Source organism: Polypterus senegalus, chromosome 11, assembly GCF_016835505.1.
Source record: "Polypterus senegalus isolate Bchr_013 chromosome 11, ASM1683550v1, whole genome shotgun sequence".
NCBI classification, from domain to species: Eukaryota; Metazoa; Chordata; class Cladistia; order Polypteriformes; family Polypteridae; genus Polypterus; species Polypterus senegalus.
Genome location: NC_053164.1, coordinates 152,078,445 through 152,092,118, shown reverse-complemented (window position 1 = coordinate 152,092,118; position 13,674 = coordinate 152,078,445). Strand labels below are relative to the sequence as shown.

Genomic DNA, 13,674 nt, shown 5'->3' with positions numbered 1-13,674 from the left:
TCTTCCCAGACTGTCTTAAGACTGCTGTAGTTAAACCCCTACTTAAGAAACATAATCTTGACCCTCGCTCTTGAAAATTTTAGACCCATCTCTAACCTGCCCTTCTTAAGTAAAGTTCTAGAGAAGGCAGTCATTATGCAGTTAAATGACCACCTAAATAAACATGCTATTCTTGATAAATTTCAGTCAGGTTTTAGAACAAATCACAGCACAGAAACTGCACTCGTTAAAGTAGTAAATGACTTGCGGGTAAATGCAGACAGAGGCCATTTATCTGTTCTCATCCTCTTAGATCTGAGTGCTGCATTTGACACCATTGATCACAACATTCTTAGAAATCGCCTTAGTCAATGGGTGGGCCTCTCTGGCAGTGTCTTAAATTGGTTTGAATCCTACCTGACAGGGAGAAAATATTTTGTTAGTTGTGGGAATTACAACTCGAAGACACATGATATCCAATATGGTGTTCCACAAGGCTCTATCCTGGGTCCGCTGTTATTCTCAATCTACATGCTTCCGTTAGGTCAGATTATCTCAGGGCACAACGTGAGCTACCACAGCTATGCTGATGACACACAGCTGTACTTATCAATAGCACCTGATGACCCTGATTCTATTGATTCACTAACACAATGTCTGACTAGTATCTCAGAATGGATGAATAGTAATTTTCTCAAGTTAAATAAAGAGAAAACTGAAATTTTAGTGATCAGCAATAATGGATACAATGAGGCTATTAGAAATAAACTGGATACATTAGGATTAAAAGTCAAGACGGAGGTAAAAAGCTTAGGGGTGATTGTTGACTGTAATCTGAATTTTAAATCACATATTAATCAGATCATTAGGACAGCATTTTTTCACTTAAGAAACATAAGTAAAGTTAGACCTCTTATATCACTGAAAGATGCTGAGAAATTAGTTCACGCGTTTGTTTTCAGTCGACTAGATTACTGTAATGCACTCCTCTCAGGACTACCCAAAAAGATATAAATCGTTTGCAACTAGTGCAGAATGCAGCTGCTAGAATCCTAACTAGGAAAAGAAAATCAGAACACATCACACCAGTTTAGTCACTACACTGGTTACCTGTGTCATTCAGAATTGACTTTAAAATTCTGCTTATGGTTTATAAAGCCTTAAATAATCTCGCCCCATCTTATATATCGGAATGTCTGACACCTTATATTCCAAATCGTAACCTCAGATCCTCAAATGAGTGTCTCCTTAGAATTCCAAGAACAAAACTTAAAAGAAGTGGTGAGGCGGCCTTCTGCTGCTATGCACCTAAAATCTGGAATAGCCTGCCAATAGGAATTCGCCAGGCTGATACAGTAGAGCACTTTAAAACACTGCTGAAAACACATTACTTTAACATGGCCTTTTTATAACTTCATTTTAATCGTAATTTAACTTAATCCTGATACTCTGTATGTTCAATTCATCATAACAACTATTCATGGTGGCTCTAAAATCGGTACTGACCCCTACTCTCTTTTCTGTTTCTTTTTCCGGTTTCTTTGTGGTGGTGGCCTGCGCCACCTCCACCTACTCAAAGCTTCATGATGCTCCAACAATGATGGACGGATTAAAAGGAAAAAGTCTACGTGACCATCATCATCATCAAGCCCTTCCGTGAGAATCCTAAATCCAAAGAGGACTGTTTCATTTATGTTAGGTAGAATGCCCAGAGGGGACTGGGCGGTCTCATGGTCTGGAATCCCTACAGATTTTATTTTTCTCCAGCCGTCTGGAGTTTTTGTTTTTCTGTCCCCCCTGGCCATTGAACCTTACTCTTATTCGATGTTAATGTTGATTTATTTTGTTTTATAATTATGTCTTTCATTTTTCTATTCTTTAATATGTAAAGCACTTTGAGCTACTGTTTGTATGAAAATGTGCTATATAAATAAATGTTGTTGTTGTTGTTGTTGTTACTTGTGTTTCTGAGTAGATGAGTAGCAATTTTCTCAAGCTAAATAAAGAAAAAACTGAAATTTTAGTGATTGGCAACAATGGATATAATGAGGTTATTAGAAATAAACTTGATGCATTAGGATTAAAAGTCAAGATGGAGGTAAAGAATTTAGGGGTGACTGTTGACTGTAACCTGAATTTTAAATCACATATTAATCAGATCACTAGGACAGCATTTTTTCACTTAAGAAATATAGCAAAAGTTAGACCTCTTATATCATTGAAAGATGCTGAGAAATTAGTTCACGCTTTTGTTTTTAGTCGACTAGATTACTGTAATGCACTGCTCTCAGGACTACCCAAAAAAGACATAAATCGACTGCAACTAGTGCAGAATGCAGCTGCTAGAATCCTAACTAGAAAAAGAAAATCTGAGCACATTTCTCCAGTTTTGATGTCACTACACTGGTTACCTGTGTCATTCAGAATTGACTTTAAAATACTGCTTAAGGTTTACAAAGCCTCTCGCTCCATCTTATATATTGGAGTGTCTGACATCTTATATTCCAAATCGTAACCTTAGATCTTCAAATGAGTGTCTGCTTAGAATTCCAAGAGCTAAACTTAAAAGAAGTGGTGAGGCGGCCTTCTGCTGTCATGCACTAAGATTTGGAGTAACCTGCCAATAGGAATTCGCCAGGCTGATACGGTGGAGCACATTATAAAAATTTGCTAAAAGAACATTACTTTAACATGGCTTTCTCATAACTTCATTTTAATTTAATCCTGATGCTCTGCATATTCAATTAATTATTCATGGTGGCTCCAAAATCCGTACTAACCCCTACTCTCCCTTCTGTTCTTTTTCTGGTTTTCGGTGGTGGCAACCTGCGCCACCACCACCTAATCAAAGCACCATGATGTCCTTACATTCATGGATTAAAGGCCAGAAGTCCACGTGACCATCATTATCAAGTCCTTCCATGAGAATCCTGAATACAATGAGGACTGATCATTTACGTTAGGTAGAATGCCTAGAGGGGGCTGGGCGGTCACATGGCCTGGAACCCCTGCAGATTTTTTTTTTTTTCCTCCAGCCGTTTTTTTCTTTCCTCCCTGGCCATCGGACCTTACTATTATTCTACGTTAATTAGTGTTCTCTGATTTAAATTCTTACTTTGTCTTTTTTCTCTTTCTTCATCATGTAAAGCACTTTGAGCTACGCTATTTGTATGAAAATGAAAATTTGTATGAAAATGTTGTTGTTGTAGCAATGTTCCATCTTTGATACCACATTACTATATGCATTTAAATCCATCTTAAAGATCAATTTCTTTAACATTGCATATCTTCGGTAAACTTGCGGATTATACTGCCAATACTGCAAAAGGGTTAAAAACAATTGACAGCTACTACTTATGGTCTTTGCATTCTTCTGTGTCACTTCAACACTGACTTACTGGTTGAGTGAAATGTGTTTTCCTCCTCTCACTGGCCAATCTGCCACAAATTATATCAGCTCAATAGCTCCTAAATGTCAAACTTTAAATATTAATTACACTATAGATGTAGTTAAGGCAGATAATGAATACACCATCAACACTGAAGTGATGTATGCTTATCTATGCACCGTGTATATATATTTGCCAGACCAGTATTTACACGCATGTGTAAATATTATTGTTCTGAAACTATATGTTTAGTGTAGAAAACTATACAAGAATTAGTTGAATTAGGTATACATCAAAAACATTTGGTTCAAATGTGCAATATAAAAATTCTGAAATTAAACTGTATTGCTTACACAGAAAATGCTTACAATTTTGTGTATTTTACCTGTATGGTCTGTCCATAGGCTTGAGCTGGCTGAACAGCATAGGTACCATACCTTAAAGAAACAGGGAAAAAAAAACAAAGAAAACAAATAAAAACACCATTTTATAATTTTACAAAAATATACTTTTAAAATATTCCAGATCATATGCAATGTGCATCCAGTTTAAGGAACATTATTTATCCAGCATCATCTCCCTTACAGCAATATTGGAGATATGTAATTGAAACATTTCACTAGACATTTTATGTATATTTGCAGTATATTTTTTGTTTTTAGGAAGCAGAGGACTGGGTAAAGTACTAAACTATCCTTTTTGAAGAGTATACAACTGTGCTACAATATAGACACTGAAAAAAATCCAACTTTGAAAAAAGTATTAAATCCCATATAATAATAAAAAAAAAAAAATACTGTAGCCTTAACCGGTTGCCATCTGTTGATCTGTTGACTGGAATTTACCTGTATGCATTTAAACAGAACTCATCTGTTTTTGAAAGGTTTAGTATGTGCCTTTGCAAGATTATCCCATAGGTCACAGCACACAAAGCAGTGCAATGACAAAAAATTTCCCCAGAAATGCAATAAAGACACAAATCAGGAGAATTATGTAAAATGATTTCAAATGCTACTAAGCATCCACCGTCTGTGTCTCAATCCAGATGTTAGTGTTAGAAAGAAAAAATTAAAAACTGGCAAAAAAATACGGATTTTAAATAAGGATTTAAAAATAAGTGGTCTCATCAACCTATTCTGATGTTGTATATCAAAAACAGTAGCATGGTAGCGACTTTCTTGCAATTGTTCGGGCCACACAAATGAAGTTTACAGCTGTAATGCTAACGACAGATAACTCTGCGTTGCGGGCAATGGACAAGTGAAAAAGACGATAAATCGATGTGTCTGACGGGAAACCAAAGTCCCGACTACATCTAGACTAGTGTTGCTAAATCATGCCAATGTCGTAGAAACCACCACCATCGCATGTTCCCAGCAAACCTATTACTACTGTATAAGGGTGATGAGTTATATGAGCAACGACAACAGGAATCAGCAAAAATGGGCAGCTATATCTGAACAGGACGAGGCTGTCAAAGAATGGGACTAGGTGCATATTTAGGGCCCTATGATTTCCACAATGTGGAAAACATGGAAAGAAGCACGGAATTATCGCTTAAAAATGGATTTTAGATTTAAAAAGCAAAATGTGTGGAATTTAAAGACTGAAGGGGTGACTGTTACAAAAATTCCCAATAACTTAAATGATTGAATAATCTGCAGTTCTATCATTCAGATACTATTTTCTACTACTATACTACTACTATTTTCTATACTATTGTTGTTTTTGAAGTGAATGTAATTCTTGTAGAAATCCAGTCGTTCCTCTGTTTGTGTGCATGTTTCCTGTACGTTTTCTTGTTAAAGGCACGTGAATAGACACAAATGTCGAAGCAAGCAGTATCAGATTACCCTAGCTAAGTCAAAAAAACTAAGAAACACAAGCTTATCTGCAAAATTAAGGGCACAACAATATCCCAGCGACTTTCACAATTCTGGACAACTTTTCTGCAAGTTTCACCAGCATACCAAAGACTGGGCATGAAACAATACTTGCAATGACCACGTCAAAACTAAAACCCATCTCAAAAACAAGGAGAAATTAAGATCAAAAAGTGATCCCCTTCAGATCGCAATAGAGGAAACAACAAAATTGTCAGATGCTAGACGCCAGTTTGTGTCCATGTGAGTCAGACCGCTCGAAAAATGGCAAAGATGCGTCCTTTCTTTATTAAGCATTATAAATAAGGAGGTGCACTGCCAGAAAACGAGAGCAGTCTTTGTCAAACTCATTTGCCCCGTGTCTTTGAACAACATATGGAAGCTGTTCTTTGAAAATTCGTGGCAAGAAAATTTATGTTGCAGTTGATGAAACCAATAGCCGAGACCACATATATACTCACCAATCACTATGACGAGAACTATTTGGCTGTATGATAATTCTTTTTATATAGGCATTTCTAATTGTATGTGATGTATTTACTGTGAATCACTTAACGGATAAATACCTGTGTAAATTAATCTGTTAAAATCTTTCCTGTAGAAAAATGTTATTAGTGAACGGTACTGGTTGTTAAAGGGTTCCCTTTTAAAAATTAACAATGATGTTTCGGGACTTAAGAAATGTTTTGCTTCACGGTGACGAGGTAAGCAAGGTCCAAATTTGACTCTTCCACTAAAAACTCGGCACCTACAAACCTGGGAAGAACAGCAGGCTTTTCCTCAGATGCAACAAGCCCTTACAAGTGGGTCGCTCGTAACCTTCATCTCAGAAGGATGCATCAAACTAGTAACAGCTCCTATATTTCTGGAGGGCACTCGCTGTCCAACTGCAGTATCAGCATGCAGCATCATGGAGGATCTGGGCTCCTACCTGATGAATGGAACTGCAAAATAAAAGTTCAGTTGTGCTAGCGTGCGGTTTCATTAAAAGGAATGTAAAGTGCCATTTCTTCATTGGTCGTTTTGTTGTAGCTGTTACTACTTTCTTACAGTTTAAAAAAAAAAAAAATTAAAAACCCAAAAATCCAAACCAGGAAAAGTAAACCGGAATTTCTGAAAAAATAAAACCGATTCCATAGGGCCCTACATATTACCAGATCAAATGAACAACCTATATATCCAACCAAAAACATGAGGTTCACATTGACAAAATGGACAAAGGTAAAAAAGGCCATATTTGTAAAAAGTGTCCAAATGAAGTCCAATCTTAAATTTCTCAGAAAAGGCACACACACACTTCTGATTCAATGTGGAAAAAAGTTCTATGGTGTACTAAAGTGTTTTTTTTTTTTTTAATAAATCCTGCCAGCAACCCCTAAGTTTTCCCTGTCGGTTGGAGGACCTGCTTACAGGACTGAATGCAGATTAATGTTATACCCAGGATAAAGCAACTGTAGGATTGGGCCTAATGCCAAGCACTGTATGGATAAAAGCAAAAATAAAATGGACCACATCTTATCAACTTTATAATAATACACTAAGGTCTGTGTGCCTCTCAGAGAGTCATTTTCAAAGACTGGTAGGGAAAGAGGGCAGGAAGCGAGAAGGGTTGCTCGAAAATAATGATATAGTTGGTGAAGTAGTCTTTACAAGAACATGCTCAAGAGAGGTAATGCTGCTCAGAAAAGGTTCAAACACACCAAGATACAGGTGAAAGGAGCTGAAGGTACAAGCAGAGCAAGAGATAAAAAGTATTTTAAAATTATTCTATTACTGGTAATCGACAAGTAACGTGGAAAGGCACTTATACTGTAAAACATCAACTCCGCTTCTAAGTATGTTGTGGAACTACACTGATAGAGACCAGCCGCCATGTAAAACAGATGGAGCTAAATATACAAATAGAAAATCTTAAGTCTGGACAGATCTGAATCCTGGATAGTTATTTATGTTTTAACAAGACATTGAAGAAAGAAAGAAAGAAAGAAAGAAAGAAAGAAAGAAAGAAAGAAAGAAAGAAAGAAAGAAAGAAAGAAAGAAAGAAAGAAAGAAAGAAAGAAAGAAAGAAAGAAAGAAAGAAAGAAAGAAAGAAAGAAAGAAAGAAAGAAAGAAAGAAAAAGAAAGAAAGAAAGAAAGAAAGAAAGAAAGAAAGATAGATAGATAGATAGATAGATAGATAGATAGATAGATAGATAGATAGATAGATAGATAGATAGATAGGATACTTTATTAATCCCAAGGGGAAATTCACAAATACAAAGCTAAAGCTATTTGAATGGCTTTGAACATAGTCAAAGTCCTGACCTAAATCTTCTAAATAATCAAAGGCTAGGTTGCCTTACTCCAACAACTACAAAAGTAAGCTGAAACAGTTTAGCAATTGAGTAAGTAGGGTTAGCCTAGACCTGCATGCAATTGATTTTGTTTATATTAGCTCCTGTGTATTAGACATGAAAAGTGAATTAGACATTTGTTGCATTTGTATTTATATTGTACATTTCTTATTTTAAAGTCAAGTCAAAATAGATGAAGATGACCACAAAATCAAATACAATGCTACCACAGAATACATGAAGATGAAAAACAATGTCTTTGGAGATCAATTTGTTCCTTGTCAATACATACCAGGATCAGCCACCCCTCTCCCTATTACTTACAATGAACTGTCACTTTCTCCTTTTATTTTACTGGCTTTTGTTTTTTGAATGTATATTTTGCATTTACTCAGCAACACCTTTAATTAATAAGGGAATGACATCTTATCTTTTTATCTCACTATTAAAAAGGACGGCACAAGATTGTTCAGAAACACCACAGACATTTGCAGTAACATTTATTCTGCCAAAGCAGTTATGTGGTTTATTTTTTTGTTTTTACTTTCTCATATACAAAGTATATGGAACGTATTGTAATCATCCAATAATTTTGATGAATCTCGACATTTTAGACCTCCCTGACGTTTTCGTACACCAAGTATGGGAAAAGTATTGGAACCCTCTAAAAATTCCATTTTAAGATTTTGATGAATGTCAATATTTTAGACCTCCCCGAGTCCAAAAATACTATTTTTGGAATTGTGTCTGTCTGTGTGTATGTAAACACAATAATTTAAGTATGTTGCATACATGTATTTGGTACGAAACGTATATTTCTATCAACTTTTGGGTTAGGAAGTGGTACTTTACCTGAACACATACTCTTTTTTTTGTTTGTTTGTTTGTTTGTTTTTTTTATTTATTCATGCATCTGCAGAGTTCCATTTATTCAGCTTTACTTTTATAATTGTTAAATATATTAATTTGTGATTTGTTGTTAATAATTCTTTAATGTACATGATCTAAAATTATAATCATTGTCTTGCAGTTTACTCCTCAGATATCCATCCCCATATCCGAGTATACAAGAAAGTCTAGGGGAGACCACTTCCAAATGTTTTTTTTCCCTTAAATTCCTTCGCACCTCTCCATTAGCATCTTTTGTTTTGCAAATGTGTCAATCAGCGCAACCAACCCATCCACAGGGGATGCACAAACGAGTGTGTTACTTTGTGCCAGTCCCAAGTACAAATAAATTGGGAGGGTTACATCAGGAAGGGCAACCGGTGTATAATTTTGCCAAATCAATATGCGGACAATACAAATTTCCATACCGGATCGATTGAGCCCCGGGTTAACAATGACCACCACTAGTACTGTTAGTCAACAGGGTGCTGGCGGAAATTGGGCTACTGTTGGCCGAGGAAGAAGGGGGAGACGTGTCCAGAGGCAGGAGGAGAGGAGGAAGGTAAAGAGAGTGGAACTGAGGGTAGGAACTTTGAAAGTTGGCAGTATGACTGGTAAGGAGAGAGAGTTCGCCGATATGATGGAGAGATGGAAGGTTGATATATTGTGCGTGCAAGAGATTAAATGGAAGGGGAGTAAGGTGGACTCAAATTGTTCTATCACGGTGTGGATAGGAGGAAAAATAGAGTAGGGGTTATTCTGAAGGAACAGTATGTCAAGAGTGTTCTGGAGATGAAAAGAGTGTCAGACAGAGTAATGACTATGAAGCTGGAAATTGGAGGTGTGATGATGAATGTTGTTAGTGCATATGCCCAGCAAATTGGGTGTGTAATGGATGAGAAAGAAGATTTTTGGAGTGAGTTGGATGAAGTGATGAACAGTATACCCAAGAGACGGAAAGTGGTGACTGGAACAGATTTCAATGGACATGTTGGTGAAGGGAACAGAGGAGACGAGGTGATAGGTAGGTATGGTGTCAAGGAGAGGAATAAAGAAGGTCAGAGGATAGTGGATTTTGCCAAAACATGGACATGTCTGGGGTAAATACATATTTTAAGAAGAGGGAAGAACATAGGGTGACGTACAAGAGTGGAGGAAGAAGCAAACAGGTAGATTACATCCTATGCAGAAGAGTCAATCTGAAGGAGATTGAAGGCTGCAAAGTAGTGGCAGGGGAAAGTGTAGTTAAGCAGCATAAGATGGTGGTCTGTAGGATGACGTCGGAGATCAAGAACAGGAAGAGAGTGAGTTTAGGGAGAAGGTGAGACAGGCAATGGGTGGTAGTGAAGAATTACAAGACAGTTGGGAAACTACAGCAGATGTAGTAAGGGTGACAGCAAGAAGGGTGCTTGGTGTGACATTTGGACAGAGGAAGGAGGAAAAGGAAACCTGGTGGTGGAATGGGGATGTACAGGAGAGTATGCGGAGGAAGAGGATGGTAAAGAAGAAGTGGGACAGTCGGAGAGATGCACAAAGTAGACAAGAGTACAAGGAGATAAAGCGCAAGGTCAAGAGAGAGGGGGTGAAGGCTAAAGAAAACGCATATGACGAGTTGTATAAGAGGCTGGACACTAAAGAGGGAGCAAAGGACCTGTACCAATTGGCTAGACAGAGGTACCGAGCTGGGAAAGATGTGCACCAGGTTAAGGTGATAAAGAATAAAGATTGAAACATACTCACAAGCGAGGAGAGTGTGTTGAGCAGATGAAAAGAGTACTTTGAGAGGCTTATAAATGAAGAGAACGAGAGAGAGAGAAGAGGTTGGATGATGTGGAGATAGTGAATCAGGAAGTGCAACAGGTTATCAAGGAGGAAGTAATGACAGCTATGAAGAATGGAAAAGCCGTTGGTCCAGATGACATACCTGTGGAAGCAGGGAGGTGTTTAGGAGTTTTTACCCAGATTGTTTAATGGAATCTTGGAAAGTGAGAGGATGCCTGAGGAGTGGAGAACAAGTGTACTGGTGCCGATATTTAAGAATAAGGGGGATGTGCAAGACTGTAGTAACTACAGGGGTATAAAATTGATTAGCCACAGCATGAAGTTATAGGAAAGAGTAGTGGAAGCTAGGTTAAGAAGTGAGGTGATGATTAGTGAGCAGCAGTATGGTTTCATGCCAAGAAAGAGCACCATTTGCAATGGTGATGGACAGGTTGACAGACGAGATTAGACAGAAGTCCCTGTGGACTATGATGTTTGCTGATGACATTGTGATCTGTAGCAATAGTAGGGAACAGGTTGAGGAGATCCTGTAGAGGTGGAGATATGCTCTAGAAAGGAGAGGAATGAAGGTCTGTAGGAACAAGAAAGAATACATGTGTGTAAATGAGAGGGAGTTCAGTGGAATGGTGAGGATGCAAGGAATAGAGTTGCCGAAGGTGGATGAGATTAAATACTTTGGATCAACAGTACAGAGTAATGGGGATTGTGGAAGAGAGGTGAAAAAGTGCAGGCAGGGTGGAATGGGTGGAGAAGAGTGTCAGGAGTGATTTGTGACAGACGGATATCAGCCAGAGTGAAAAGAAAGGTCTACAGGAGTGAGACCAGCTATGTTATACAAGTTGGAGATGGTGGCACTGATCAGAAAGCGGGAGATAGATCTGGAGGAGGCAGAGTTAAAGATGCTAAGATTTGCATTGGGATTGATCAGGATGGACAGGATTAGAAATGAGTACATTAGAGGGTCAGCTCAAGTTGGACGGTTGGGAGTCAAAGTCAGAGAGGCGAGATTGCGTTGGTTTGGACATGTGCAAAGGAGAGATGCTGAGTATAGAACTGCCAGGCAAGAGAAAGGCCTAAGAGAAGGTTTATGGATGTGGTGAGAGAGGCAATGCAGGTGACAGAGCAAGATGCAGAGGACAGAAAGATATTGAAGAAAGATGATCCGCTGTGGCAATCCCTAACGGGAGCAGCCGAAAGAAGAAGTAGTCAATCAGCACAAGCAGCAAGAAACTTGCTATCCCATCCCCCCCACCAGCACAGCTCCACTTCGGGGGTTGCTGGAAGTTATAAGCAATATATAAATGTTTTTTATATACAGACCACCACAAAAAATAATGACAATTTGCATGATTACCCTGGCGAGCTCAGCATGCCCTTACTGTTTCATTGAAGGACATGCATGTGGCAGATTGACTAGCAGGATGACATCCGACCTCTTGCTGCATCCAAATGGTGCCGTCTGTCTTTACGCCTGGTGCAGCTGCATTGTTCTAATGTGTGAGTGGATGTTTTTGCCTGGAGGGTTTCTGTTCTCTTTCTCCAATGTAGAGCCCTTATCCTAATCTTCTTAACTGTTATAGAACATCTTTATTTGAAAACTAACAGCGTCAGATGGGGGGAGCGTGAACTTGACCGAAAAGAAAACTGAATGAATTAAAAAAAAAACAAAAAAAAACTAACTTTTACAAGCACCAGAAATATACACCGGCTGTTACAGACTAAAATCAAATGTATGTTTTTATTGCATAATATTAACAAAAAGAGCAGCTTACGTCTCAAAATGGTAAATGCAGAAAGGACACGGAATCGAACCCACAACCACTTGATTATGAGACAGCAGTACATACCTTTGCTCCAGCCAAGTGGATGTGTCTGCCTTGTCTCCTACCCCAATTTCTCCCATTATATTCTTGAATGCACTTGTTTTATTATAGTTGTATCTTTTGTGAAAGTGTTTATCTGATATTTGGTCTTCAGTCTTCACACATTATACACTTTATGTCAACATTTTGTCATTAGTACTATAACATGAAAATGTTTTAGGTATGTGTTCAACATTTCTTCCACTTCTCGCATTTCCTGTCATCCTACATTTACATAGATCATTGTAAACATGGAACACACATGAAATGCATGTGTTCCAAATAACTATATTATTTAACCTATATAATTCCAGGCATCTCACACCAAGATAAGGAGCCTTTAGATGAGAGAACTCCACCCCATGTTGAGCTGGGGGGTTAGTTCAAGCAGGCTGTTTACGCTGCTCAACACATTTCCCAAAAAAAAAAAAAAAACACGCACCGCTAATGGAGAGGTGCAAAGGAATTTTACATGGCCCAGGATTCCAAGTTTTTTCTAGGATTCAGGGATTCTAGTGTTAAAGGACAAAAATACTAAGATATGCTAAGGTATACGCAAAATGTATTTCTTTTATTTAACAAGTTAGGAAAAACAATTGACAAAGAATTAAATTAGTATTATTCAGGTGTTACATTAATGATTTTTCTCAATAGATCAGACTTAAAACTTACATATACCCTAAACATAATTTCAAACAATATTTTTTTTTAATAATTTTGTGCATATAAGAAAAGATCACCAGAATACCTATAAAAGCTGTTAAACAACAGCAACAATACACAACAGCAGTCTTTCAGTGTCCATATACAATGTAGTGTTTTGATAAAAATGCTACTGTACACAGAGAATAAGCAAAAAAAAACAAAAAAAAAAAACACACACTACAAGTAATGCAATTTAGGTCTGGCAAAGAAAATGGTGGAAAACAAACTGGTGCCATTAAAGCATCAGAGCCTATGTTCTATCACCTGCGTGGCAATTCTGAATCGTGCCATTCACTCCACCTCCCACACAGTAGTTTGTAAGTGCTGCACAGCTGTTATTGTGCCTTTTACCCTCTGGTAATAGACCCACAGCTCCAAAGTCCCCCACTTGCCATTGGTGTGACATTTAAAATTGAAAGGGGATTGAAGTAATCAATCATAAACAAAAACTACCAGCTCATACAGTGGTGTGAAAAACTATTTGCCCCCTTCCTGATTTCTTATTCTTTTGCATGTTTGTCACACAAAATGTTTCTGATCATCAAACACATTTAACCATTAGTCAAATATAACACAAGTAAACACAGAATGCATTTTTAAATGATGGTTTTTATTATTTAGGGAGAAAAAAAAAATCCAAACCTGTGTGAAAAAGTAATTGCCCCCTAAACCTAATAACTGGTTGGGCCACCCTTAGCAGCAATAACTGCAATCAAGCGTTTGCGATAACTTGCAATGAGTCTTTTACAGCGCTCTGGAGGAATTTTGGCCCACTCATCTTTGCAGAATTGTTGTAATTCAGCTTTATTTGAGGGTTTTCTAGCATGAACCGCCTTTTTAAGGTCATGCCATA

General features: G+C 37.7%; 1 protein-coding gene across 2 annotated transcripts in view; it reads right to left on the bottom strand.

Annotated features, from left to right (window-relative positions):
• The window catches only part of ewsr1a (EWS RNA-binding protein 1a), a 155,703-nt gene that overhangs the window by 114,619 nt on the left and 27,410 nt on the right, over positions 1-13,674 (bottom strand). For both annotated transcript variants that reach the window (XM_039769926.1, XM_039769925.1), the window contains exon 3: positions 3,754-3,805. In XM_039769926.1, coding sequence (XP_039625860.1) covers positions 3,754-3,805 — 52 coding nt within the window. The remainder of the gene's footprint in view (positions 1-3,753; positions 3,806-13,674) is intronic.